Genomic DNA, 24,168 nt, shown 5'->3' on the forward strand with positions numbered 1-24,168 from the left:
TATTTTTAATTTATATAGTTAGATTTAGTTAGTATTATGCAATTTTGCTTTGTTATATGTTATGTGACACAGATGATGTTAGTAAAATGTGTTACACTGTAGATAGTGTTGATTGTCGTTAACACAATTAATGGACACATCGTCAAGGGATAGCTTGTGGGAATTGCCATGTGGTAATCGAAATGCACAGAGATCATTTCACTTTCAGCTTTTCTGCAGTCTATTAAATGGGGAACTACTTAATTATTGCGCATGCAGCAGCAACCACACCTTATCAATCAACATACGTATATAGATAAAATTCAAATTCGCAATTCAGCAGTTAGAATAGAAGAGACTATTACTTCGTTGGCCTAATATGCCTTATGTTTCCTATGTGTTTTTATGTATATTCAGATTTCGTCACTACTATGAATATTTACGTTTCCCATACGTTTTACTGTGAGAGTCTACTTAATTTTTGTAGCGATATATTTGTAGGAGTGTGAATTCAAAAAGAGTTTCAATAAATAAATAAAAATGGAAAAGGATAAAGTTCAAAAATCTCAAATTCAAAAAAAAAAAAAAAAAATCTCATTTTCATTTATACATACATGATACATACAGATACACATACATTAAGCATTTAAGCAGCACTGCAGCAGTTGAATTTTACCTACCCAAAAAATAACGTAATAATAAAAACACTTTGAATGGCAAAAATGAGGAAACCAAAATTTTAACATACATTGAAACTAGCATTTGAGATACTGTAGATCACAATTAAAACTAGCAAAACGACTGATTTAGTGTTAAAGATTAGTTTTAAATATGGTTGACCAGAAAGTTAGTATAGTTACATCAGATCCAAGATTCAAATTGCCGAAGATTAATGAAATTTTTGTGAATTTAAATGTTCTCACGTAGTTCATGTGATACGAATTGAATTAATCTGATCGTTATTTCTTTAAAACATCAGTTTTTTTTCCAAGAATTACACTAAAAAAAAAAAAGAGAAAATGAAATATCTTAATTTTTTTTTTTCACTAAAACATTTTCATTATATTAAACCAAAGTAAAATACAAGGGTGGAATGCGTCTTTGAAATTTTAAATCCGGCGGAAAACAAAGATATTCCCGGAAGCTTAAGCCCGATACACAAGGAACAAGTAAAAAACTAAAGCCAAAAGAAAAACTTTCAAAATCATCAGAGAAGTTGGAAGAGAACATTAGTCGCGGGACTAAATACTTAAGAGTCAATATCTCAATCTTAAACTTGTATTTTCTCTGAATTATTATTAGTCGTTTTCTTGTTTCCTCGCCCAACGAAACTCCCAAATATGTTGTATGTTTTTTTCTACATTCGTCACAAAAAAAGAAGAGTAATTACAAAATAATGTTTTCATCTGAGCCGCACAAATGCGTTTTGAGAAAACAAAAAAACTAAAAAAATATCTCATAACATTCCAAATGTTATAAAAAAAAATTATATCTCAACATTCCAAAATCGGCGTCACAATAACAATGTGGCATGTTCGTAGTTTGTCTCCAAAGACAAGGGGAAAGATATAGTAGTAACAAAGAAAGAAACAAACTTCTAAACTTAAGCGACGATTTCTAAGCAAAAAAAATGACCACTTTACTGAACAAACACCTCTCTCAAGTCTCAAGTTTCCAGATAAAGAGAATTGTTGACGGAGACAAGAAGACTCTTTTCTTTTTCCTTTTAACACTCTCTCTCTCAGTCTTAAAAGACCCATTTTTTAATCTCTCCTCTCTCTCACTCTGAACTCCCAACAAAACGCAAAACGAGTCAGTGAAAAGATTCTCACGCGCCAAAAAAAAACTCCCTGACCATGGCGTCGGACTCTTTCAAGCATATGTCTTTCCACGGCGTCTCCGCCTTCTCCTCCATAACCGTCGAAATCAAAAACTTTTTCTCCGCCGTGAAACCGAGAAAAACCTCGACTTTTGTCTACGCCTTCCTTATAACATTCGTTGCCTTCACTGTTTTCATAGCCTTTAGTCCTTCTCCCATCACAGTCGCTCCTTCCATCTCTTCGTATGTTCTTCCTAACGTTACTGTCTCGAATCTATCCAACTCTTCACCGTCGACCCTCGATTCCAATTTCACCACATTCCGAGCACCGGCGCCGGAAAATCTGACGGCAGTTACTAAAAACGTAACCTTTGAGAAAACAGAACCGGTTGCTAAAAACAACACTTTTCAGTTCAAGACCGATCATGCACAGGAAAACATTTCGTGTCCTGACAACAAGACTGATGATGATACTGTTCGAGATTTGGACAAACATCGACCCGTGAAAGCACCTCTGTCGGAGGTTCTAGCAGTTAATTCAACAGCTTCTCCGAAGCGAAAACAGAGGAGGAAGTCGTCGCTGAGAAAAGAGATCGAGTCTCTGAAGAATTGCGAGTTCTTCGAGGGAGATTGGGTCAGAGACGATTCGTATCCGCTTTACAAACCAGGTTCGTGTAATCTGATCGATGAACAGTTTAATTGTATTCTCAACGGAAGACCTGACGTGGAATTCCAGAAGTTGAAGTGGAAACCAAAGAAATGCACTTTACCAAGGTAAGACAACACAACACTTGGTTACTTCTTTTTTTCTTTTCCTTCTATGGTGAGTCATCGTCATATAATCCAAATGATTGGTTGTGTATATATATGTACAAAGATTAAATGGAGGGAAATTGCTGGAGATGATTAGAGGAAAAAGGCTTGTGTTTGTTGGAGATTCACTAAATAGAAACATGTGGGAGTCTTTGGTTTGTATTCTTAAAGGATCAGTGAGAGATGAGACTCAAATCTTTGAGGCTCATGGAAGGCATCAGTTCCGTTGGGAAGCTGAGTACTCTTTCGTTTTCAAAGTAGGTTTCTCTTTTAGCACTTGATATCGGGTTTGTTGTGTGTTTTCTTATAATAGAATGATTTTACGGTTGGTAGGATTATAGTTGCACTGTGGAGTTCTATGCATCGCCTTTCTTGGTTCGAGAATGGGAAATTATGGACAAGAACGGGATGAAGAAGGAGACTTTGCGGTTAGATTTGGTCGGGAAGTCATCGGAGCAGTACAAAGGAGCAGATATTCTTGTGTTCAATACCGGACATTGGTGGACTCATGATAAAACTTCCAAAGGGTAAAGACGTTAAGTTTTTTTCAACTAGTTTGATCACTGATATGGGGTTGTTTTTGTCTCATTGTCTTTTTGGTTTTTGGATGCTTTCATTAGGGAGGATTATTATCAAGAAGGGAGCAATGTTTACCCGAAACTAGACGTGGATGAAGCTTTCCGTAAAGCATTGACAACTTGGGGTCGATGGGTTGATAAGAATGTGAATCCAAAGAAATCACTTGTTTTTTTTCGCGGTTACTCCCCGTCACATTTCAGGTAAACTCGAGAATCTGTGTGGTGGTTTTTACCAGTCACAAAATCTGGTTTGTTAAAAACGGTTTGATGTATTTGCAGCGGTGGGCAATGGAACGCGGGAGGAGCATGCGATGATGAAACAGAACCGATAAAGAACGAGACTTACCTAGCTCCTTACATGCTGAAAATGGAGATACTTGAAAGAGTTCTCAGGGGAATGAAAGCGCCTGTCACGTATCTCAACATAACGAGGTTAACGGATTACAGGAAGGACGCTCACCCGTCGATATACCGGAAACAGAAACTAACCGCGGAAGAAAGTAAATCACCATTATTGTACCAAGACTGTAGCCACTGGTGTCTCCCTGGGGTGCCTGATTCTTGGAACGAAATTCTCTATGCCGAGTTGCTCGTTAAACTTAACCAGCTTGGCGGCAAAAGACGGCGGAAACCTTAGATATATCATTGTAGTTGATTCCACAATTCCACATCATTTTAGATGGATACAGAGCTTTTAATGGATCAAAAGAGAGGAAACACTGGTGTATTGTAAACCCCTATTCATGGGAGAGGTTTGAGATTGTAAATGGCTTTTTGATTACAATGAATAGTAAAGATATTGCAGCATATGCTTGACTCTAACTGACCCAGAATATTAGAACCGGAAACCAAACCCAAAATTGATCTATATCTAATGCCTACTAGGCTACTACCCTACATCTGAATTCTGATGAAAGAATCACTAGGAGAAGGGAATCCGGTTGATGACATGGACAGGTAAAGCGTAGGCAGGATCAATTGATTTGACTCCAGGATACTCCAGAAGAAAGAGCCCTGCACATATTTTAGATTAAATTGACACACAAATTCTTTGCTTCACATCAACAAGATAAGCTTAAAGAAAGACACTTTTGAGTTACCCGCAACTCCAAAGTAGGTGTGGAAGATATCAACAGCATCTTCGGGTCTATCTGAGATGCCTCCGTTATCCATGTCCTATTGAAAGGATGCTTGAAACTCAGGAAAGGCTCTAAAAGATGAAAGTTTTTAGTAATATTGGAGACAAACCTGAGAGTCCAAGATGAACTTGACAAGCTTTGCTTTCTCGATCCAGTGAACTCTATCGATCATGATTAAGCTGGATAAGACCCACCACGAATAGCAAACCTGATGATAAGAACAATCAAAATCATGTGTTTCGGTTTGGAGGAAAAACGCTTACATCAGGCTCTTTCCTAGGCCGTCCATTTAAACCTCCAGACTCGTCTTGTCTTTCACATAACTATCATCCAAGCAAGTCCTTATCAACATGATGGAGATTACCGGTGATAGCAAGAGCACCCACGCAACAGAGAACTGCAGCAACAGAAATATAGTTACATTCCTTTAATTACCATATGAACTACAATGAAAGGCAGTAAAGCCATCTATACTCATTTTGAGCGGTACAATTAAGTTGGCAGCTGGATTTAATATTTCAAAAGTAGTATCTTTCAAAGAGATAAAGTTCATAGGAAGGTGGTATCAGCAGTTTAACACTTAAAATCACACATCCCTGGTTGACCAATCTAAAGAAACTTCACTCTAAACGATCAGGTATAGAGAGACGAGTCTTTAAGGGTCTCATCATATCTTCTTAGGTGAAAACAGTGATCAATTCGAAACATCGTACATTATGATCATAGCTAGCTGGTGGGTTTCAGTAGATTAGAAAAAGGACCAAACTTTTAATGTATTGTTCTGCAAAATAAGTAACAGAACATATAAACACAGAAACAGAGAACATGATTAATTGATCGCAGCAAGAAGAAAAAAAAGCGCGAAAATTGGGAGAAACGAACTAACCTAACCTTAAACCTAAGAGAAGAGTCACGGAGTCAATAATGTCTGATCTAAATTCTTTTCGGGTTTTTTTCCGATACATTGAAGAAGAAGACAAGACTTTTGATATAACCGGCTTTTTCTAATTGAACCGGTTCAAATTCTTGTATCCAGTCCGGTTTTGGTAATTGAACCGGTTCCGGATTCATCAAAAACCCAGAAAGATAAAGTGATAAAACCTCTTGCCAATTTCTTCTTCTTCTTCTTCTTCTTCTTTCTCTGTTCTGCTCTGCCAAAAATGGCGAGTCTACTTGATTCGTTGACAACAAGAGGCTTCTTTACCATTCCTTCAATTTCTAGGATTTATTCTCCTGTAGCTTCTTCTTCTTCTTCTTCTTCTTCTTCTACTTCGAGTATCTCATCCTTTTTAACTCCCTCCGTTCTCTCTTACTCTCACCAACACTCGCATTCCCGCTTACCTTACCCTGTTTCCGCAACCCTGGATGGTTCCTCTGCTGAGGAAGAGCTAGAGTTCGAGGAATTCGATCAATTCGCTGAAGACAACTACGCTGATGAGTCTGATATCGACGACGACTCTATCGATATCTCCGTTCTTGAAAAAGAAGCGAGAGATATCGTTAGAGACTACGCTACTACTTTGTCTCGTGAACTAAAACTCGGTAATCCTTTCCCTCTTTTGTTGTGTGTGTTTTTTGCATATTGTTTGTGTGAGACTGTGAGTGTACTTTTGTAAGTGTGTTCCCAATGACTGTGAATGATGATCATAGAGTTTAATGTTTCCAGAGGATGAGCTCATTGAGGGCAAGGAAACTCGTAGAAAGGGAAAAAGGCAAGCCAAAAATGTTAGTTTTTTATATACATTTATTGTTTCTTTCAGTGAAGGCTCCTCCTTCTGGGTTTTTGTATTTCAATTTGATATCATATCTTAACGACGATCTGTAAAGCTGTATACTTTCCTTGCTGCCTCAAACTTTATGTAAAAAAAAAAAAAAAAAAAAAAGAGTATAATTTTGAAACTTTCATGTCTTGAGTTACTGACACTACTACACTACCATCAAATACAATACCAGACGCAGATACCTGAGCATCTTCTTCAAAGAGTTGCCATTGTTGGAAGGCCTAATGTCGGCAAATCTGCATTGTTCAACCGCCTTGTTGGGGTATAAGCTTTGCTGACTTTTAAATTTTCAGTTTGATACTTTTTTTCCCCCTTGTCATTTATGTAAAGTTGTCTTGACATTGCATTACAGGAGAATAGAGCTATTGTAGTGGATGAACCTGGAGTTACTAGGGATCGATTGTACGGTAGATCGTATTGGGGTGATCAAGAATTTGTGGTGGTAGACACTGGAGGAGTTATGACTGTTTCAAAGTCACCATCTGGTGTCATGGAAGAGCTGAATGTTTCAACCACCATTGGCATGGAAGGTATTCCATTAAGCTCTAGGGAAGCAGCTATTGCAAGGATGCCTTCCATGATCGAGAAACAAGCTACAGCGGCTGTGGATGAATCTGCTGTTATTATTTTCGTTGTTGATGGCCAGGTTCTGTGCTTATCTTCCATCTCCTTACCTTTTCTGTCTTTGCCTTTCTCCCTGTTAGGCTTTTCTTTCCCTGCCAGAAAACAAAGTGCAGCAACAAAAATTAATTTATAGACTATAGAATTTCATGTTTAGTGGAAGATATCATCAAATATCAAGAAAGTTGTGACTTATATATCTAGAATATATCAAGTTGATTTTGTAAAGTCTTTTACTGTTAAGCCCAATTATGTGTTTCCTGGTCATCATGCCATGTTATTGATATATGGCAATGATTTTGGTGCTCGATACGCAGGCAGGGCCATCAAGTGCTGATGTGGAAATTGCAGACTGGTTGCGGAAGTACTACTCACATAAGTATATCATTCTCGCGGTGAACAAATGTGAATCACCACGTAAAGGACTCATGCAGGCTTCTGAATTTTGGACTCTAGGGTAAATTGACTTTCATCCTAAAAGACTTTCTCCCATTATAGCGTCTATTTTTAGGTTCCACCTTTATTTTAAGTGCCAGTAAGTGGTTTATCCAACTTAATTTATGAGATTTTGCTGGAGAAGGTTGGTAGCTGTGGTTTAGCTGGAGATAAAATGCTTTGCTAAACATTTTAGTTCCTTTGGTTCTGTGCACTTTTTTGTGTTTTCATTTACAAATTATGTGGCATTGATTCATTGTGGAATTTCCAGGTTCACACCTATCCCTATTTCTGCGTTGTCGGGAACTGGAACAGGAGAGCTGCTTGATCTTGTTATTTCTGGGCTAAATAAACTCGAGGTTTGTAATGGCCTTTTCTTTCTTTCAGAAAAACGTTTGTTCAGGAATATGAAATATTGCAATATTTGATTATGATATCTCTGGACTTTATATGGACATATTCTGTATCACATTCTACTCTTTCATCCGCTTCATCAAAGACCTTTATGCATTTTTGAGTATGTTCAATTGGCACCCATTGTTTATTCAACTGCGATAACTGGCCATAGCGTTGACAAGTACATCTCCTTCAAATATTTGGGTAGCATTGACAACTGACTAGTATGTTCAGTTGGCATCAGTTTATCCAAACCTTTTCTAACATTTTTTGCACCCATATGATTCAATGATTTTTCTAGATCATGGAGAACATTGAAGAGGAAGAAGAAGAAAACTACATTCCTGCCATTGCAATTATTGGTCGGCCAAATGTTGGCAAAAGTAGCATTTTAAATGCACTTGTCCGAGAGGATAGAACAATTGTTAGCCCTGTTAGTGGCACTACCCGTGATGCTATAGATGCAGAATTTACCGGACCAGATGGGGAGGTTGGTTCAATTTTGTCTGTTGTGGTTTTTGTGGCTTAGTTTTCTTTTGGTGAAAGGTCCAACAAAAGGCTTGTTGGTTGTTTGAAATTTGCGTTGAAGTGTCTGCCTTTTTATTATATGCTAATTGGCATCTATTTTATGCGTTAACTCTTAGAATTGAAGTAAATTTGGTTAGGCTATCATCGAGGACTAGCATTGTCGACTTGGTATCTGTTGAACTTTGATTATGAGCAGTGAGAATGAAAAACGAGAAAAACCAAAGATGCATTCGCTGAATATAACCCTGAATATGATTATGAACTGAGTTGCAGAAGTTTCGGCTTATAGATACAGCTGGTATCAGGAAGAAGTCATCTGTGGCTTCATCAGGCAGCACTACAGAGGCCATGTCAGTAAATCGTGCATTTCGAGCAATTCGTCGTTCTGATGTTGTTGCCCTTGTCATTGAAGCCATGGCATGCATAACAGAGCAGGTATCTCACTAGTAACTGACACTGATGAATGTTTGTCATCAGCAATTGTATAGCATGCGGTTTATGTATAGACAGGGCTGAACCATACAATTATTTCCCTGTCCAACAACAATTTTACTGACATAGTTTTAGAATGTCAAAGATTTGATGACACCAAAGTACCTTACTATTGCAACCAAGGACAAATGATAACTTATTCATATGAAATTTGTCTTCTACTCGTTTCTTAACGGTTATATTATTGTGAACACAGGATCTGAAGATTGCAGAAAGAATAGAAAGAGAAGGAAAAGGATGTCTGGTTGTTGTAAACAAATGGGATACAATACCGAACAAAAACCAAGAGACTGCTGCACATTACGAGGACGATGTTCGAGAGAAGCTCCGTTCCCTCAAATGGGCACCCATTGTTTATTCAACCGCAATAACCGGCCATAGTGTTGACAAGTGAGTCTCCTTCAAATAATTTAGAAACTGTTTTCAATCTTACACTCCGGTTTTACTAAGTATGTTGAATATTTTATGATTAAAATGTAGTATTGTGGTTGCTGCTGCGACGGTTCAAAAGGAGAGATCAAGAAGACTTAGTACGGCCATATTGAACCAAGTGATAAGAGAAGCAGTTGCATTTAAATCCCCTCCAAGAACCCGTGGAGGCAAGCGAGGCCGTGTTTACTATTGCACCCAGGTAATAAGAACATCTCCCAATGTTTTCTATTAGCAGTAAAGAAAAAGGCTATAGAGGCTTTTCAGGTTTGTTAGTATGTATATAAAATGGTTGCATAATGCAGGCAGCAATAAGGCCACCGACGTTTGTTTTCTTTGTAAACGACGCAAAGCTGTTTTCGGATACGTACAGAAGATATATGGAGAAACAGCTACGCACTGATGCAGGCTTTGCTGGGACTCCAATTAGGCTTCTTTGGCGCAGCCGTAAAAGATCTGATAAAAATGGAGGAGGTACGAGTTTTAAGCATGAAGTTGTAATTCTTTTTGAAAATAGTGACAGTATTTGTATAACTTGCGGAAATTCTGCAGGTGGAGGAACAATGAGAATTGCAGGTCTTACTCGTCACAGAAATCTTGCTACCAGAAGAACATAATAACGGAATATGTAACTTTTTGTTGTATTGAAAAATAATTACTATCAGAATATATATTCAAAACTATTAAGAAAAGTTATATATATTCTATCTAATCTGTTTGTTTGAAGTGAACTTGCAGGAATAGTAAACACTAATGGTTTTTTATAATTTCACAAGTGATACGACCAAAGATATATGCATATATATGTACTCATGCACTCGAATCCAAATCTTACCTGTAGTTACTAATCTCTCGATGATTTGCAGAAACAGAACTACATCAACATAAATATCTTTAGTGTTTTCTTAAGCTCAGTTTGCTGAAAATCAAATGTTGAAGAAACAAAATAAATAAACAAAAGACGATGAGGCTTTCAGTAAAGCTGCTCTTTCTTTTCGTGCCACCATCTCCACCTGATTAAAAAAAAAAAAAAGTACGTAAATGCTTTCGTCAAAAAACTTAGGAAGATCTCAATTCAGATCAATTAATGAAAATATCTAATCATGTAGTATAATTTTGTAACAAATCTTTTACTATACTATAGATGGTAAGAGATAGGGAGACAAGGTGTTACCAGTAATAGTCCCAACGAGGACGGACTTTGGTCATGCGGTTATCATCGGAGGGATGGTAAGGATGAGCCGCGTGGCGAGTGTTGTGGAAGGCGCAGCAACCAGCGGCGTAGACCGCGAGGAGGAGGACTAGGACTAGAATGTTGACGACCGACAACTTTTTCCAGTCGAGACGGATCTCCTCGAGCACACCAGCCTTGCAAGCATCGCACTCGTAACATAACATCCCCACTCCATTGTTCCATCTGTAGCAGTCTTCTCCTCCATCAATCACTCCAGCTTCGTACGTGCACGCCGTTGGTGGCTTACAACATCCCGACTGCATTGTAACTTTTTATTAGTCACGGGTTTGATACGTTATATAATAACTATTTGAAAAATCATATTAACACACTTGGAAACAGAGACAAATAAAATCAAAGTCCTAGTTAAACCTGAACAGAAGTCATATCTCTTTGGAAATAATCAAGTGTAGTCCAAGATTCAATCTTAAGACAAGTCTTGGAACTCAAGATACAGCTTCTAATGGAGTTCCAATACTCAGGATCTCTAACTCTCTCTCTCAACCATGGATGATAGTCTCCAAGCCTATACTCTTTATAAACCCTCCCTGGAACTTCTCGTCCACCTCCTTGGCTCGTCACCACCAGACCAAATAACGTTAGACCCATTAGAGCCGCGATGAGGAAGATCATGACCACTAAGTACACCCAAAGAGCCCATGCCACGTTGAAACAGGCTCCTATGAAACCAGCAAGCGATACTAAGAGTATGATGAATCCTATTACGAGTAGCGGTGTCTGGAGGAAGTTTTCGCAAGTCGTACTGCTTCTTGCCTTATATAGAGCGGTTCCTATGATCGGAATAGAGGCTAGTAAGGTGAGGAGGTTTAAGACCCCAATCACTGTGTTGCTGAATCTGTACATGTTATCAAAGAAGAAATCAGAGACTTAACACTCTGCCTTCTCTTTATCTCTTTTTCTTTTGTAAGCAGAGTCTCTTCTTGCAATGTGAATTTCATCAGCTTTTATCTTACAATCTTTTAGTTATTATATTGGTTAACTCTACTTTTTTGCTTTTGATTCTCTCTTATCAATTGGGAATTTTTTTAATGGAAAAGGTTTAGAGTTAATGGTTTGATGATTCATGCTCATATACTTTGGTCCTCTCTTGATTTGAATCAATTAAACAATAACATTAAAACCGTATATTTTTTCAAATAAAAGTGTCCTTTTGGACAAATTGTTTCTTGTTTATTATTCTATTTTATACGTTCTTGTCGTTGGAGTTGGTACAGAGCAGACCACAACCAAGAGAAATCAAGTAGTGCCTTTATTAAAATATGTACAGTATACTTAAAAGTTACACCATAATATATACATAATTTTCTAGCTTATAGTCCAAAAACTGCAATCATGGTTTTGTATAAGGGATCACAAGTGGAATAGAATAAATGTGCTATGCTCAATGAAGCATAGGAGTAAGTAAAGAATAATATAGACATGGACGGTCGATGATTTCGTAATCGATGAATTTATCTTTTAAAGATGCTTTTACTGGCCCATTTTTTGGAATATTAGGTTTTTTTAGATATAGGCATAATGTAATCTTTGATTCCCCCACTTCCGTTTTTCTTATATAAACAAGAAGGAATTCTAAAATCTTGTCTCAGCTCATAGTTTATGTATCTTTTGCACTTTACTTTCACATTTTCCAAATGGCATTTGACTTCTAAAAAATAATTTAATTTGCAATTAGCCAAAATATCAACAAACTTGAAAGATACAAGGATTGTGATCCATGTGTGGTTCAAAAGACACAAATGGAAACCATACAAAATAAGATTGCAACGACAAAGTTACAACTTGAAACCAAGAAATATTCTCCTATAGAAACATAATCTCTAGTATACATCCGAAATCCTCAGATCAGTATTTAAAAACAAAGAAGAAGCAGGTTCAGCTTAAGTGCAATCAGTTTGCAAGGTCAAGTCTTGTACACCCAAATCATGGTAAACATCATACACATATTGCAGTAATGGCCTTTCATCTATTCCACTCTTCACCTAACGCCGATGCCAAAACAACAAACCGATTCATTTCTATTCCTATTGTGATCTCATGTTTTAACTGATATGAAAACAAGGAAAGAGTGAGTACCTGGAGTCTGAGTGAGCCAACAGTGTGACCAGGCACAACCTCCCAGAAACGTGCCTGTAAAACCTCCGTGACATCTTCTCGAGAAGTAATCTGTACAGAAAGATAGTTGAAGAGAAGCCCGGTTTGACACATACGGGAAACAATATATGGAAAAGAGCAAACCTGTCGCAAGCATTTGCTTAATGCCGAAGAAGGAATGTTTGGGGGTGCCATCTGAAGCAAGATACCACCAGTGGCTTTGAAGAGTGGCATAACAAGCATAAACACTGTAACCGATACCAATCCTAAACATAGCACCTCTGCATTTTCAACCCTGAAAAATCCAAGACACGAGGACCAAAAGGAAACAGTAAGATGTCAAGCAACACAACACGTTTGTTCACTCAGCTCCTTCAAAGAAAGCGAGAATTACCCGAGAGAGAGGAGCCAAGATGCCAGTATCAAACCTGCACTGAAAAGAAAGCAGCAACAAAAACTTCATGTTTGCTGATATAAGTTCCATACAAAAATAAGTATTCTTTTAATCTAGCTCTCTACTGCTCTGTTTGAGATAGAGAAAAGCAGAGAGATTTAACACCTGCGGATGGAATCTGATATGACGTGCAAGCAAACGGAGTGGTAATTCATATCTTCTGCTTTTCTGTAGACTGCAGCATATTATGAATGTAAGAACAAAATTCAAGAAAAAAATTGTGGTTTATAAATGTAAAGACGGGACAGATAATTTCAAGAAGTAACGAACTGTCTTGGCCAGATAATGATAGTTGATGCTGTCTTCCTATTTCAACTAATCCCCGTACTAATTCTATCTTAACCAAACACCCTTACGTCTTTGGCTTTACAGTAAAACTGACAGAGGGGCCATTATACAAATGAAATATACCAAAGCCGCCAAAAGATGCTATATATCACATAAAGCAGATTATGAACATCAAATCTTACACGTCTAACCAGAACTTGCGCATGTATACGCAGTGAATACATACCAATATTGACACGAGCGTAATTCCGAAAGAACCAAACACCTAGTAGGTTCACCAGCAGATTTGTTACCGCTGATACAATCAAATAATGCCTACATAAAAGAAATATTAAAAATTCACACTAATATAAAGGAGCAAGAGGGAACAGTAGCTGTAAACTTGGTAAGTGCCAGATATATATATCTAGAACTCTTAAGCATGTCTTTGCAAAAAAGGCGACTTACTTGTGCTCTGATTCATCTTGTATAAATGCATGAAGAGCTTCCACAGCTAAGGAGAACGACATGAACATAAGAAACAGCTGTCTACACATATGTCAAATATTAAACATATCAAAGTGTTAACCAAAAAAGGAAGCTACAGAGAATGACACAATGAAGGAAAAACAAAAAGAAAGGTCTTCATAATGTATGGTAGTCCAAAAATTTCTAACAACGACCTGAAAAATTACTCTATTCTATAAGCAACAGTATAGGAAAGACTGGAAACACTGAGTTAAGCTCTTAACACCTATTTTATTACATGGCACAAAAGCCTTCGAAACTACAAAATAAAGCTGGAAAAGACATAAAACAAGTTGAGAACATACTTACAGCATTAGTGAAAGCAGATAAAACTTCAAGTCTTTTGTACCTGGAAAAAAGACAAGGATGCGCAATTCAGCATCAAGCCATTACAATCTCCTACCAAAACAACAAAGGATGGACTTTCGAATGAACAGAACCTTAGTAACCCCATCGAATACTAGTCTAGATCCAACGAAAGAAGATCATTATTTTTTCACAAATTAAGCAGCTAGATGGTAACTACCACAAAACATGCATTCCAATTTCCAACCAATAACTCCAGAAACTGGATTCACCAACTGAGCCAATCAATTCACTTTTATCTCACCCGTATGAGTAAGCATGATCAGGCTTCTTCCGTGAAGTTGCCATTGCAAATAAAGAAAATGTCAAGAGCCCACAACCAAATGTCAAATGGAATGCATCGGAGACCAAACCTGTAAGAGTCCATAAAACAACATCAACAAAATCAGCACAGTTAGTAAATACTGAAAAAATGACAACGGAGCAGAGAACTAAACAAACCAATTCTGACAAGCACCAATTACTGCACTGAGCAAAAAGTCATTAAACAAACTACGACAGCAGAAACAGAAGATTGGTTGAAAGTTGTGAAACCCTTTCTAGTATGATTCAATTGCAACAGAAACCAAATCTTAAAGCTCCATAATCAAGGCCTCAACAGACTCTACTATCCCAGAGATTTAGTTCCATAGTTTAGTCTATATCAACTAAATACTTGAGCCTAAATTTTGCGGCTTTAGCTGTTATAATTCATCTTCAACACATCCAAGTCTCTCTCCCTCAACAAGAAATATCAAGAACTTGACCAAGAAGTGAAACCATATCGTACCTACACGCCCAGTGAAGAGACCAATAGAGAGCTCAGTTGTAGAATACAACACATTAAGCGCAATCAGCAAAAACAGCCTCTTCATCTGCCGATTCCCACTTCTCAGTACCCCAAAAATCTCCCAAACCATGCCCAAAACAGACCCTTTCCCTAATTCTACTTCTTTCCCATCCCCGAAAAACACATCGTTTCCGTCGACGGAGTAAATCTCCGGCGGCATATCGATGCTCGAGACCGTCCTATCAAGAAAAGGCTTAGCCGCCTCCGTGAACGCCGGAGTTCGTGGACCGTGTGATTGCTGAAACGAGCGGGAATAAGCAAGCCTCCGATCATTTGTAGTGTATCCGACATCACTGCTCCGATCATTCGGGAGCTCGTTATCGCATCGAGGATTAAAGGAACCGGATCTCTCCATTTTTTTTCTTCGTTTGATCTTAAAGGTTGCAAATTCCCAGTTGAGTGAGTTCCAACTTTAGCAAATACTAAAAAATCAACAGTCAAACACAAAACCCTGCTTGCTTACACAGTAAAGTCAATGGGCTACTATTCCAAAGCCCATATTGACTTTTTAAAGCCCAAAATCGTCCAAAAAGTCGAGAAGCTTGACCACTAAACACGCCTTAATCGTTAATTCGTTATGGACTTGATTGGTTTTTTTTTGGGTTTATAAATATATTTAAACTACCATAGTTATCGATTCATATTAACAGTGATCAGAATCAATTATAGCCGATTTTAACAGTCAGATTAACTGTAGAGGTGGCCTAGGCCTGACAAAAGCAGACTTCAAACCGTCTGACAATCCCATAAATAAGTTGGCCTACTTAGCTCAGCGCCTCAGCGGATATTTCAGCTCGGCCCTTGCAGAGGATATTATATCTCAAGGGACATGCATGGTTACTTCATATTGTGCTTTGTAATGAAATGACCGGACAATACAACCTCAGTTTGTATTATTGAGCAGCATACGACAAAAGGAGTCGAATCTAGAGTGAAACGAATACACGTTTTCCTTTTATGTCCAACTAATCCGTTTTTTTTTTCTCCAAGTCCAACTACCCACTACTCCCCAGTCCCCACTAGATATACAAAAAAAAAAGGTTTGGTAAACATAAACAGTGTCGGTTAATAATATATAAGAAATGTAAACAAACAAATTCCAGCCCATTAATATGGGGTTGTTTTAGGTAGATGTCCCCTTAAGGAACATTTTCCAGCCCATTAAATACTTTACAGAGTCTCTCTATAAAGAGATTACGGTTACGATACCAAATATCGAAATAATTAATTAAATTATGTCAGTTACTACACTTTTTTGAAAGACAAGACAGCTGTTTCCACCAATAACGTGACTGGTCGTGGGGTCCTCCTTCGTTCAAAGATAGATTCAGAAAAATTCAACGGCTGAGATCTTTCTCCATCATATTATGGGGAGTGGCCTTTCTTCCTTTTTAAACTTCAATTCTCAGGCTCACAATTTTCCCCTTCATTCGCTCCGTTTCTCTTTTGTTTTGTTGGTTTCTCTCTCTCTCTCTCTCTCTCTCTCTCAAACAAAACAACACACACGACACACCCCTCCTCCAGGTTTCCTCTCAGAGATCCCTCAAACCAAAGGTACAACATTCCCATAATGTTCGTCATCGATTTTAACGTCCTAGGTTCATCATTTCATTCTCATATTAATCCCGTTCATTAGTATATATGTTCTTTACGTTTATGGAGCTTTTCTTTATTATTGTAACACTTCATTAGTATGTATCCCTTACGTTTATTGTAACACTTTTTTTTTTTTGAGATCTTTAGATTCCTCTGTTTGTTGCCAAGTTGCAAAATAAAGGCCTCATTTGACGTTCAATTATGATGCTAATATTATCGAGAATCAATTTACAGGAAATAGAAAATGGCAGATGGTGAAGACATTCAGCCTCTTGTCTGTGACAATGGAACCGGAATGGTTAAGGTATTTAGCTAGCATACCTACAAAAAACTTTGTTACGATATAAATCTGAAATCTTTTTTTATACAATGCTGCGGTCTCTTGTTTATAATTAGAGAGCTTTATGAATGAATATATATGTTGGGTTCCAATTCCTTAGGCTGGATTTGCTGGAGATGATGCACCAAGAGCTGTATTCCCCAGTATTGTTGGTCGTCCTCGCCACACTGGTGTGATGGTTGGTATGGGACAAAAAGATGCTTACGTTGGTGACGAGGCTCAGTCAAAGAGAGGTATTTTGACGTTGAAATATCCTATTGAGCACGGTATTGTTAGCAACTGGGATGACATGGAGAAGATTTGGCATCACACTTTCTACAATGAGCTCCGTGTTGCACCAGAAGAGCACCCTGTTCTTCTCACAGAGGCTCCTCTCAACCCCAAGGCTAATCGTGAGAAAATGACTCAGATTATGTTTGAAACCTTCAACACACCCGCTATGTATGTCGCTATCCAAGCTGTTCTCTCCCTCTACGCTAGTGGTCGTACTACTGGTAAGAAGATCTTCAATTAATTAACACCATTGTTTTTAATCACTATACTATGCATTGGACATTTTGAGAAATAATACCATTTCTTGATCGTAATCATATGTTTACTTGTCTTGTATGTTTCCAGGTATTGTGTTGGACTCTGGAGATGGTGTGAGTCACACTGTTCCAATTTATGAAGGATATGCTCTTCCACACGCCATTCTGCGTCTCGACCTTGCAGGGCGTGACCTCACTGATTACCTCATGAAGATCTTAACCGAGCGAGGTTACTCATTCACTACCTCAGCAGAGCGTGAAATAGTAAGGGACGTGAAAGAGAAACTCGCTTACATAGCTCTTGACTACGAACAAGAGATGGAGACGGCAAACACAAGCTCATCCGTTGAGAAGAGTTATGAGTTGCCTGATGGACAGGTGATCACAATTGGAGGAGAGAGATTCCGCTGCCCTGAGGTTCTTTTCCAACCGTCTTTGGTGGGAATGGAAGCTGCTGGTATTCACGAGACCACTTACAATTCCATCATGAAGTGTGATGTTGATATCAGGAAGGATCTGTATGGAAACATTGTGCTCAGTGGTGGAACCACCATGTTTCCTGGAATTGCTGATAGGATGAGCAAAGAGATCACTGCATTGGCTCCAAGCAGCATGAAGATTAAGGTGGTTGCACCACCAGAGAGGAAGTACAGTGTCTGGATTGGAGGCTCCATTCTAGCGTCCCTCAGTACCTTCCAACAGGTAATATCTTCATTCTTTATTCTCTATGAGTTTTGTGCTTTTTTACTTACTTTGTTACCCATTTGAAATTTGTTAATCATACACAATGTTGTTGCTCTATAGATGTGGATATCAAAGGGTGAGTATGATGAGTCAGGGCCATCCATAGTCCACAGGAAATGCTTCTAAGTTTATGCTCAAATCGAAGGGATGAAAGATTGTTTCCGTATTGGTAAAGCCTTTTGTTCATCGATCGACTTGGTTACAGAACATTCTTTTGTTTTCTATGTTTCTTCACCACATTTCTTTCTTGTTGTCCTTCTCTTTTGGTGTTTCTGTAATGGAAAAAAAATTGTTTTTTAATTTATTTCTCTTTCTTTTACTCTTATGTTCCCTCTCAAAGATGAAACCAGAGGTAATGGATTTGGCGTGCTATATAATTTTAGTTAAAGGGGTTTCATATATAAAGGCCAGAGGTCTCAGTTCTTTACCAAAAGCTAATTCTAAAAAGAGGAATCAAAAGCCAAAACCACATGATTGGAGTGTGAAAGAATTGTGATTGTGACCTGCCAGCCAAAACAGCACTATTAACTCAAACCCCTTTAATACATCGACATAGCATGGTCAACATTTGTCACGCTTGGCTTCAGTATCACAGACATACAAGGGAATTCAGTGCTAGTCATAAAACAATGGAAAAAAAAGAAGTACTAAACTGAAGATTGAACTTGGACATGACAGCTACACCGACCACCATGCATCAAACAAACAGACAAAAAACATCGAACCCCCCCAGACTATGTGATGTAAGTAACAAACCTAATTTAGAGAGAGCAAATGTTATGTTTATTTTGATAAAGAAATATTTTGATAAAGAAACATTCGTGTAACCAGTAACCCTCTTACTCTTATAGTTGATAGGTCTTAAACAAAAGTCGATTATTTAAGTCAGGATTCACTACGTTCATCATAGTTAAGTTAACACTTTTGAAGATACCGAAAGGAAGATAGTTTTAGTACAAGAGTTTTACTGTCCGAAGGTCACATTTCTACGATCCCAACAAAACAGCGATGAGAAGAACAATACAGACACAAAACATTTGAACACTAACTTCCCACATCACATAATTTGCCAAAATGTCATAACACAACAAAATGGACACTGGAATTATTGAAATAAAACATAACTTCTTAAACAAAAGAGAACCAGACTAGAGAAAGATCGACAATTTCTTCAGTGTTCTTTCACCATCATCCTCATAACTTATTGTTGTACCAGTACACACCTTTCTTGTCACCTTCCCTGTCCGGTTCTACATAGATACACTCCTTTGCCTCCCTATACATGGCCACATACCATGGTGTTCCGTCGAACTGGTAATAGTCACCGAGTATTGGCTTTATCGCCTTTGTAGCTTCCATCGCATTATAATGCGGCATTGTCGAAAACAGATGATGAGCCACATGTGTGTCCGTGATGTTGTGGAACACCTTGTTCAAGATTCCATAGTCTCTGTCTACGGTAGCCAAAGCTCCCCTAAGCCAATCCCACTCGGATGAATCGTAGTGAGGCAACGCAGGATGAGTGTGCTGCAAGTAAGTGATCAAGACGAGGAACGCGTTTACTATCAGAAGTGGTACTCCGTAGAGGCAGATCATCGAGGCCAATCCTTGTGCAGCGGCGTAACGGTAAAGCCCAAAACAGACTGCTAGAATACCGGCATCAGAGAGATATATCTGGAGGCGTTCACGGTCGTTGTAGATGGGAGCGTTGGGGAAGAAATGGCAAGCGAACCCATCGTATGGTCTGCCCGAGACGTTAAAGGCCAAGTACAAGGGCCACCCGAGGACAAACTGGACGGTTAACATCATGATGCGTCCAGCAGGGTTGTTGAGGTATTTGCCATACCACTTGATAGCGGACTTCTGCTTTGGGACAAATACTTCATCTCTTTCGAGAGATCCTGTGTTGGAATGGTGACGGCGATGACTGTACTTCCAGGAGAAGTAAGGGACGAGAAGGAAGGAATGGAAGATAAGACCAACTGTGTCATCAAGCCATTGGTAGTCGCTGAATGCGTGGTGACCGCATTCGTGGGCTATGACCCAGACACCGGTTAGGACACAGCCTTGACAAGCCCAATAGAGGGGCCAAGCCAAGTAAGAGAGAGGCTGAGGGAGGAGAGAGAAGTAATTGGTGGCGACGTAGTAGAAGCAGGAGGCAACAATGATGTCAGTGATAAGGTAGGAGAAAGAGCGAGGGATAGAGCGTTTGAAACACTGCGGTGGGATCGCTTTCTTCAATTCTCCCAGTGTGAACGGCGGTTTCTCGCAAGGCACACGCTTTATGGCATCGGTTTCTGATTTCTTGGAAGAAGAAGAAGGAACCGGCATTCTTCCACCTGCACCCATGTTTCTGCAAAAAAATCAAAGGAATAAAGGAATTGACAAATTTTGCATGGACTAGAAAACGAGTGGTAGTGATCAAATCAACAAACTAGTTGTTATTATTATTCAGAGAAATGATCCAAATTGAAGATTAGGTTGTGAAAGGGATTGCCACAAAAGGAAAGTGCGTGGACCAAAAGGAATAAAAAGAGCAGAGAAGCGGCGTAAAGTAAGAAACCAAAGAAAGAAACCCATTGACGTTGAGAACACGACTACTACTACTAATAAGATATTCAATACGACAGGTCACAATCTCTTTATTGTGGATATCATCATCAGTTTCTTGTAATTAAATTTAATCAAGATCACAAAGTTCTCTTATGAATACCAACAAGTAGACCCCAAAAGAAAAAACAATAGAGAAAGTAAATGGATCAATCAAAATCACAAATCCTCTTGAATACCACCAAGTTGCCAAACAAGTCCAAAAGAAACAGTTTTAAGTTTTGAGTGATGTATAAACCACCGAAATTTGCCGACATCATATGTCAGATATTTAAATATGTCTTTACGGATCTATAATATTTTCAAGTCATGCAACTCATTATTTGCATCTGAATCTACTACGCATCTGATCCTGAATTACCCTAATTCCAACTTTATTTAAAAAGTCATATCATCAATCCATAAGACCTCGGTAGGCATAGGTCAAATCCATAAGAGAGATTCAACACGGCAATTCAAAGCAAATTTTACAAAAACAAAAATAGGGAAAACTGAATATATTACAGATCTTTAAAAAAAAACAAAAACAAGAAAAAAAGCCAGGACGTGAAACTGATAAGAGAATTTTATGGTGATTCTCACTATTCTACCAACCCAACAAAAATAAAAAAATAAAAATATCTAAAGAGAATGGGTCAAAGCAGCACTTCATTTTTGACAAAAGAAAAATAAAATAAAAATCATAGTATAACATATCGTTATCATGGATGACCCAAGGCACTAGTAATCATTATATGAATAAGAACTCATTGTAACAACATCAGATTTCTCAACAAAAAAAAAAAAACAAAACAGAGCATCGAGACCAGATCTAAGGTTGAATGCAAGACATATAAGCCAGATCTATATCACGAAATCGGTTTTTTTTTTATTAAAAAAAAATCGAAAATGAGATAGTGCGGGAGAAAGAAAGAAAAAAATAAAAACACAGAACAGACCAGACGATACGTTAAAGAATCGAAATCGGAAATGAGAAGGACGGACCTGGAGCTGACGTAGGGGGGGGGGGAGATTTGACTTAACGATGGTTCGTTAATAACGATGAAGAAGAAGAAACCCCCTACGAGGAAGAAGGTCCTCCGCAGATAAGAACCTCTCTCTCTCTCTCTCTCTTTTTTGTTTTAAGGAATTGGTGTATGTGTGGTGGCTCCTTCTCTCTCTCTCTTTCAGGTCAGATGCGAATGGGGAGAGACAAGGGGCTTTAAATGGGAAAGGCCTTTGGGTCGAAGGTTAGAGAGATAATGTGATGAATGACACTGACACCTTTCTCTCTCTCTCTCTACATTGTACATACTGGCCCCCCCCCCTCCCTCTTTTCTTTCCTCTCCTCTTTTATTTTCTCTATATTCAAAAAAATATCTGCTTTTTACAGCAAACTTAAACCATATATTTATATATATAATGAAAACAAGATACAGAAAAAACTTTTTAAAATATCACATTCTAAAATACTTTATAAATCAGTTTTTAGCTCCACATATAAATTATTGAAACGTTAACTAATTTCTGAAATTTATGTCGAATATCAAATAATTTTTTTTTTAAATGTCTATAATATAGCTAAATAGAGAATCATATATAAAAAAAAAAGGAAAGAATCATAATTTATGGAAAACAACCAACACATCTTATTGTAGAAGGGGTATTGAACTTAACATTTTAAAAAATTTTAAAGTATTATTAAAATTCTTTGTTATTCAATTGAGAATTTTATCTTAATCTCATGAAATCTTATGTTATTCAACTAAGATTTATATAAAATCCTTTTAAAATAATTCAGAATCTCTTGTTATTCAATCGATAGTTTATAAAACCAACTTTAAATCTCTTGTTATTCAAAATATCACAACCTTTTTTTATAATCCTACTTTGAATGATTCTAGGAGACTTTTTTTTTTTTTTTTAGTTGAAAAATACTCATCTCAAAATCATACTCTTTAAGATAGAATTTTAAAGGATTTCATTAAAAAGATTGTCTAACCTAAAACCAGAGAGCGAGAAAAGCTCTGTATCTTCTTCTTCATCATCTCCAATGTTGAGAGGACCAGGTCGTTTAATACAAAACGTGGCACAGTTCGTTGGTGCTCAGTTCAAGCAATTCTCCACTCTTTATGGATAACAAGTCATATAGACATTCTCGATTTTCCAATCAAGCTTGTCTTGTCTCCTTTCACTCTTGCCTTTGACATTGCTGATATTCTCGATTTTCCAAGAGTACAAAGTTTTTTTGTTCATAAACCGAGAGCACAGTTTATTTCGTTTACAACAAGACGAGAAATAGTATTTCTTTTGAGATTGCATCATTAATTCATTATAAACATACCAAAGTGCAACACAAAAGCAACTCACTCCAACGGAAGGAATATAAAGTGTTTAGGGATGTTTGGTTTAAGTTGTTAAATAGCACACTTCTTCCTCATTGTCCAGAAGACAGAATAGTAGCGGTTCTGCAACACAGACAACATCACAAATAATTAGTTTGAGCTTAGAGAGATTAGAGATAATATCAAATCCAGAGGAACATGAAAAACCCTGACCTTCTGCATAGACCGGGGATTTGCACAGTACGTTGTGTCAATTGTTTTTTCTTTCTGCAAATGTTACAACAAGCACTGAGTAGTAAGTATGGAAGAATAACATGTCACGTTATATTCTTAACAAGATAATGTCATTATACCTCAATCTCAAACCCATAATGTGAAGCAACTCTCTTTACATCCATGTTTGCTTCTCTCTCTCACGTTTGAATCTCTCTCTCTCTCATGTTTGCTTCTCTCTCTCTCCTTACTCTGTTTTTGTTCTTCTCTCTCTCTCTCTCTCCTAACTCTGTTTTTGTTTTTGTTCTCTCATGTTAGGCACCACCTGCAAGTCTCCAGTAAGATGAACAGGCTTAACAGAGTCATAGAGTCCAAAGTACAGACCACGATAGATAATGATACCAACGATACCAACACAAGAGATGTTAAATCCACACTAAAGACCAGAAATACCATCAGATTTGAGTGTCTTTCTGCAAAAATCGACAAGACCATCAAACTGTCTACTACCACCTGCTTTCTTTGCAGCCTTGCAATCATTGGCAAGACGGTACGGGCGTAGTCAAGGGAATACACAAACACAAGGCTTCGTCCAAAGTATGAATCTTAGCAGTGATGATATCAACAACCTTTCGAGAATTTCCCGTTTATATAGTCATGACGAGAATGGAGACGATGAAAACAAGAGGGTGAGAATTGAAGCTTTCTAATTATTCATGATGAGAATGAAGACGATGACCTTGCAAAATTATTCTCTAAAACGAAAATGTTTTGTTTGGAATCCAATTTTTGTATTTTGGTTCTAAAAATCTCTTAAAATCACCCAATATATTCTTTTAAAATTTCACCAAATCACAAACTATTTTTCCTTTTTTAAAATTGAAAACTAACAAATCCACCAAAACATCTTAAAAACTCTCAAAATCCAAAAAATCCTAAATCATCAAATTCTCCAAAATACTCATTTGAATACCCCCTCGTAGTGTCTCCCTCAACTCAATAGACATG

At 37.8% G+C, this 24,168-nt stretch overlaps 7 protein-coding genes and 2 long non-coding RNA genes across 27 annotated transcripts; 4 read left to right on the plus strand and 5 right to left on the minus strand.

Moving 5' to 3' along the window:
* The first annotated feature begins 1,537 nt into the window (after window positions 1-1,537).
* LOC104764968 (protein trichome birefringence-like 1) lies at window positions 1,538-3,996 on the plus strand. The gene is made up of 5 exons (XM_010488594.3): window positions 1,538-2,572; window positions 2,676-2,868; window positions 2,945-3,138; window positions 3,232-3,390; window positions 3,469-3,996. The coding sequence occupies exons 1-5, from the start codon at window positions 1,836-1,838 to the stop codon at window positions 3,824-3,826; spliced, it is 1,641 nt and encodes a 546-aa protein (XP_010486896.2). The 5' UTR covers window positions 1,538-1,835; the 3' UTR covers window positions 3,827-3,996.
* Window positions 3,863-5,289, minus strand: LOC104764967 (geranylgeranyl transferase type-2 subunit beta 1-like). 13 transcript variants are annotated; one of them, XM_010488592.3, is made up of 6 exons: window positions 5,220-5,289; window positions 5,042-5,109; window positions 4,592-4,725; window positions 4,438-4,507; window positions 4,290-4,365; window positions 3,863-4,203 (listed from the first exon to the last, which is right to left on the minus strand). In XM_010488592.3, the coding sequence occupies exons 3-6, from the start codon at window positions 4,615-4,617 to the stop codon at window positions 4,112-4,114; spliced, it is 264 nt and encodes an 87-aa protein (XP_010486894.2). In that variant the 5' UTR covers window positions 4,618-4,725; window positions 5,042-5,109; window positions 5,220-5,289; the 3' UTR covers window positions 3,863-4,111. The 13 variants fall into 13 exon arrangements, with proteins under 13 accessions (XP_010486894.2, XP_087358900.1, XP_087358903.1 ...); XM_087502774.1 differs by having other exon boundaries at window positions 4,438-4,536; window positions 4,624-4,725; window positions 5,220-5,267; XM_087502777.1 differs by having other exon boundaries at window positions 4,438-4,489; window positions 5,220-5,267.
* On the plus strand, window positions 5,241-9,736 carry LOC104764969 (uncharacterized). 2 transcript variants are annotated; one of them, XM_010488595.3, is made up of 12 exons: window positions 5,241-5,870; window positions 5,995-6,053; window positions 6,282-6,371; window positions 6,462-6,755; window positions 7,048-7,187; window positions 7,437-7,524; window positions 7,863-8,051; window positions 8,363-8,524; window positions 8,778-8,971; window positions 9,062-9,212; window positions 9,316-9,484; window positions 9,563-9,736. In XM_010488595.3, exons 1-12 carry the CDS (start codon window positions 5,489-5,491, stop codon window positions 9,625-9,627), a joined length of 1,983 nt encoding a protein of 660 aa, XP_010486897.2. In that variant the 5' UTR covers window positions 5,241-5,488; the 3' UTR covers window positions 9,628-9,736. The 2 variants fall into 2 exon arrangements, with proteins under 2 accessions (XP_010486897.2, XP_087358896.1); XM_087502770.1 differs by lacking the exons at window positions 5,241-5,870; window positions 5,995-6,053; window positions 6,282-6,371 and having other exon boundaries at window positions 6,616-6,755; window positions 7,052-7,187.
* A 15-nt stretch (window positions 9,737-9,751) lies between these two features.
* On the minus strand, window positions 9,752-11,306 carry LOC104764970 (tetraspanin-6). The gene is made up of 3 exons (XM_010488596.3): window positions 10,617-11,306; window positions 10,185-10,501; window positions 9,752-10,023 (listed from the first exon to the last, which is right to left on the minus strand). Exons 1-3 carry the CDS (start codon window positions 11,106-11,108, stop codon window positions 9,984-9,986), a joined length of 849 nt encoding a protein of 282 aa, XP_010486898.2. The 5' UTR covers window positions 11,109-11,306; the 3' UTR covers window positions 9,752-9,983.
* Window positions 11,307-11,905: 599 nt separating this feature from the next.
* LOC104764972 (metal tolerance protein C2) lies at window positions 11,906-15,238 on the minus strand. 5 transcript variants are annotated; one of them, XR_015591448.1, is made up of 10 exons: window positions 14,744-15,238; window positions 14,219-14,327; window positions 13,918-13,957; window positions 13,549-13,625; window positions 13,328-13,416; window positions 12,919-12,988; window positions 12,754-12,787; window positions 12,504-12,654; window positions 12,342-12,431; window positions 11,906-12,247 (listed from the first exon to the last, which is right to left on the minus strand). XR_015591448.1 is itself a non-coding variant. In XM_010488597.3 (10 exons), the coding sequence occupies exons 1-10, from the start codon at window positions 15,156-15,158 to the stop codon at window positions 12,146-12,148; spliced, it is 1,182 nt and encodes a 393-aa protein (XP_010486899.1). In that variant the 5' UTR covers window positions 15,159-15,238; the 3' UTR covers window positions 11,906-12,145. The 5 variants fall into 5 exon arrangements, 3 of the variants coding, with proteins under 3 accessions (XP_010486899.1, XP_087358906.1, XP_087358907.1); XR_015591449.1 differs by having other exon boundaries at window positions 13,549-13,629; window positions 13,914-13,957; XM_010488597.3 differs by having other exon boundaries at window positions 12,754-12,792.
* Window positions 15,239-16,157: 919 nt separating this feature from the next.
* LOC104764973 (actin-11) lies at window positions 16,158-18,332 on the plus strand. The gene is made up of 5 exons (XM_010488598.3): window positions 16,158-16,357; window positions 16,634-16,703; window positions 16,840-17,233; window positions 17,358-17,971; window positions 18,074-18,332. The coding sequence occupies exons 2-5, from the start codon at window positions 16,644-16,646 to the stop codon at window positions 18,137-18,139; spliced, it is 1,134 nt and encodes a 377-aa protein (XP_010486900.1). The 5' UTR covers window positions 16,158-16,357; window positions 16,634-16,643; the 3' UTR covers window positions 18,140-18,332.
* Window positions 18,333-18,961: 629 nt separating this feature from the next.
* On the minus strand, window positions 18,962-22,600 carry LOC104764975 (omega-6 fatty acid desaturase, endoplasmic reticulum-like). Of its 2 annotated transcripts, XM_087500348.1 has the most exons (2): window positions 21,608-22,600; window positions 18,962-20,366 (listed from the first exon to the last, which is right to left on the minus strand). In XM_087500348.1, the coding sequence occupies exon 2, from the start codon at window positions 20,360-20,362 to the stop codon at window positions 19,208-19,210; it is 1,155 nt and encodes a 384-aa protein (XP_087356474.1). In that variant the 5' UTR covers window positions 20,363-20,366; window positions 21,608-22,600; the 3' UTR covers window positions 18,962-19,207. The 2 variants fall into 2 exon arrangements, with proteins under 2 accessions (XP_087356474.1, NP_001305009.1); NM_001318080.1 differs by lacking the exon at window positions 21,608-22,600 and having other exon boundaries at window positions 19,208-20,362.
* Window positions 21,791-24,012, plus strand: LOC147920214 (uncharacterized). Its single transcript, XR_015591450.1, has 2 exons — window positions 21,791-21,909; window positions 23,479-24,012. It is a non-coding gene; the product is annotated as an uncharacterized LOC147920214 (long non-coding RNA).
* Window positions 22,828-23,750, minus strand: LOC147920215 (uncharacterized). The gene is made up of 4 exons (XR_015591451.1): window positions 23,614-23,750; window positions 23,301-23,485; window positions 23,161-23,214; window positions 22,828-23,070 (listed from the first exon to the last, which is right to left on the minus strand). It is a non-coding gene; the product is annotated as an uncharacterized LOC147920215 (long non-coding RNA).
* Window positions 24,013-24,168: the final 156 nt, after the last annotated feature.

The sequence above is a fragment of the Camelina sativa genome, chromosome 19 (genome assembly GCF_030686135.1).
Source record: "Camelina sativa cultivar CO46 ecotype springtype chromosome 19, ASM3068613v1".
NCBI lineage: Eukaryota > Viridiplantae > Streptophyta > Magnoliopsida > Brassicales > Brassicaceae > Camelina > Camelina sativa.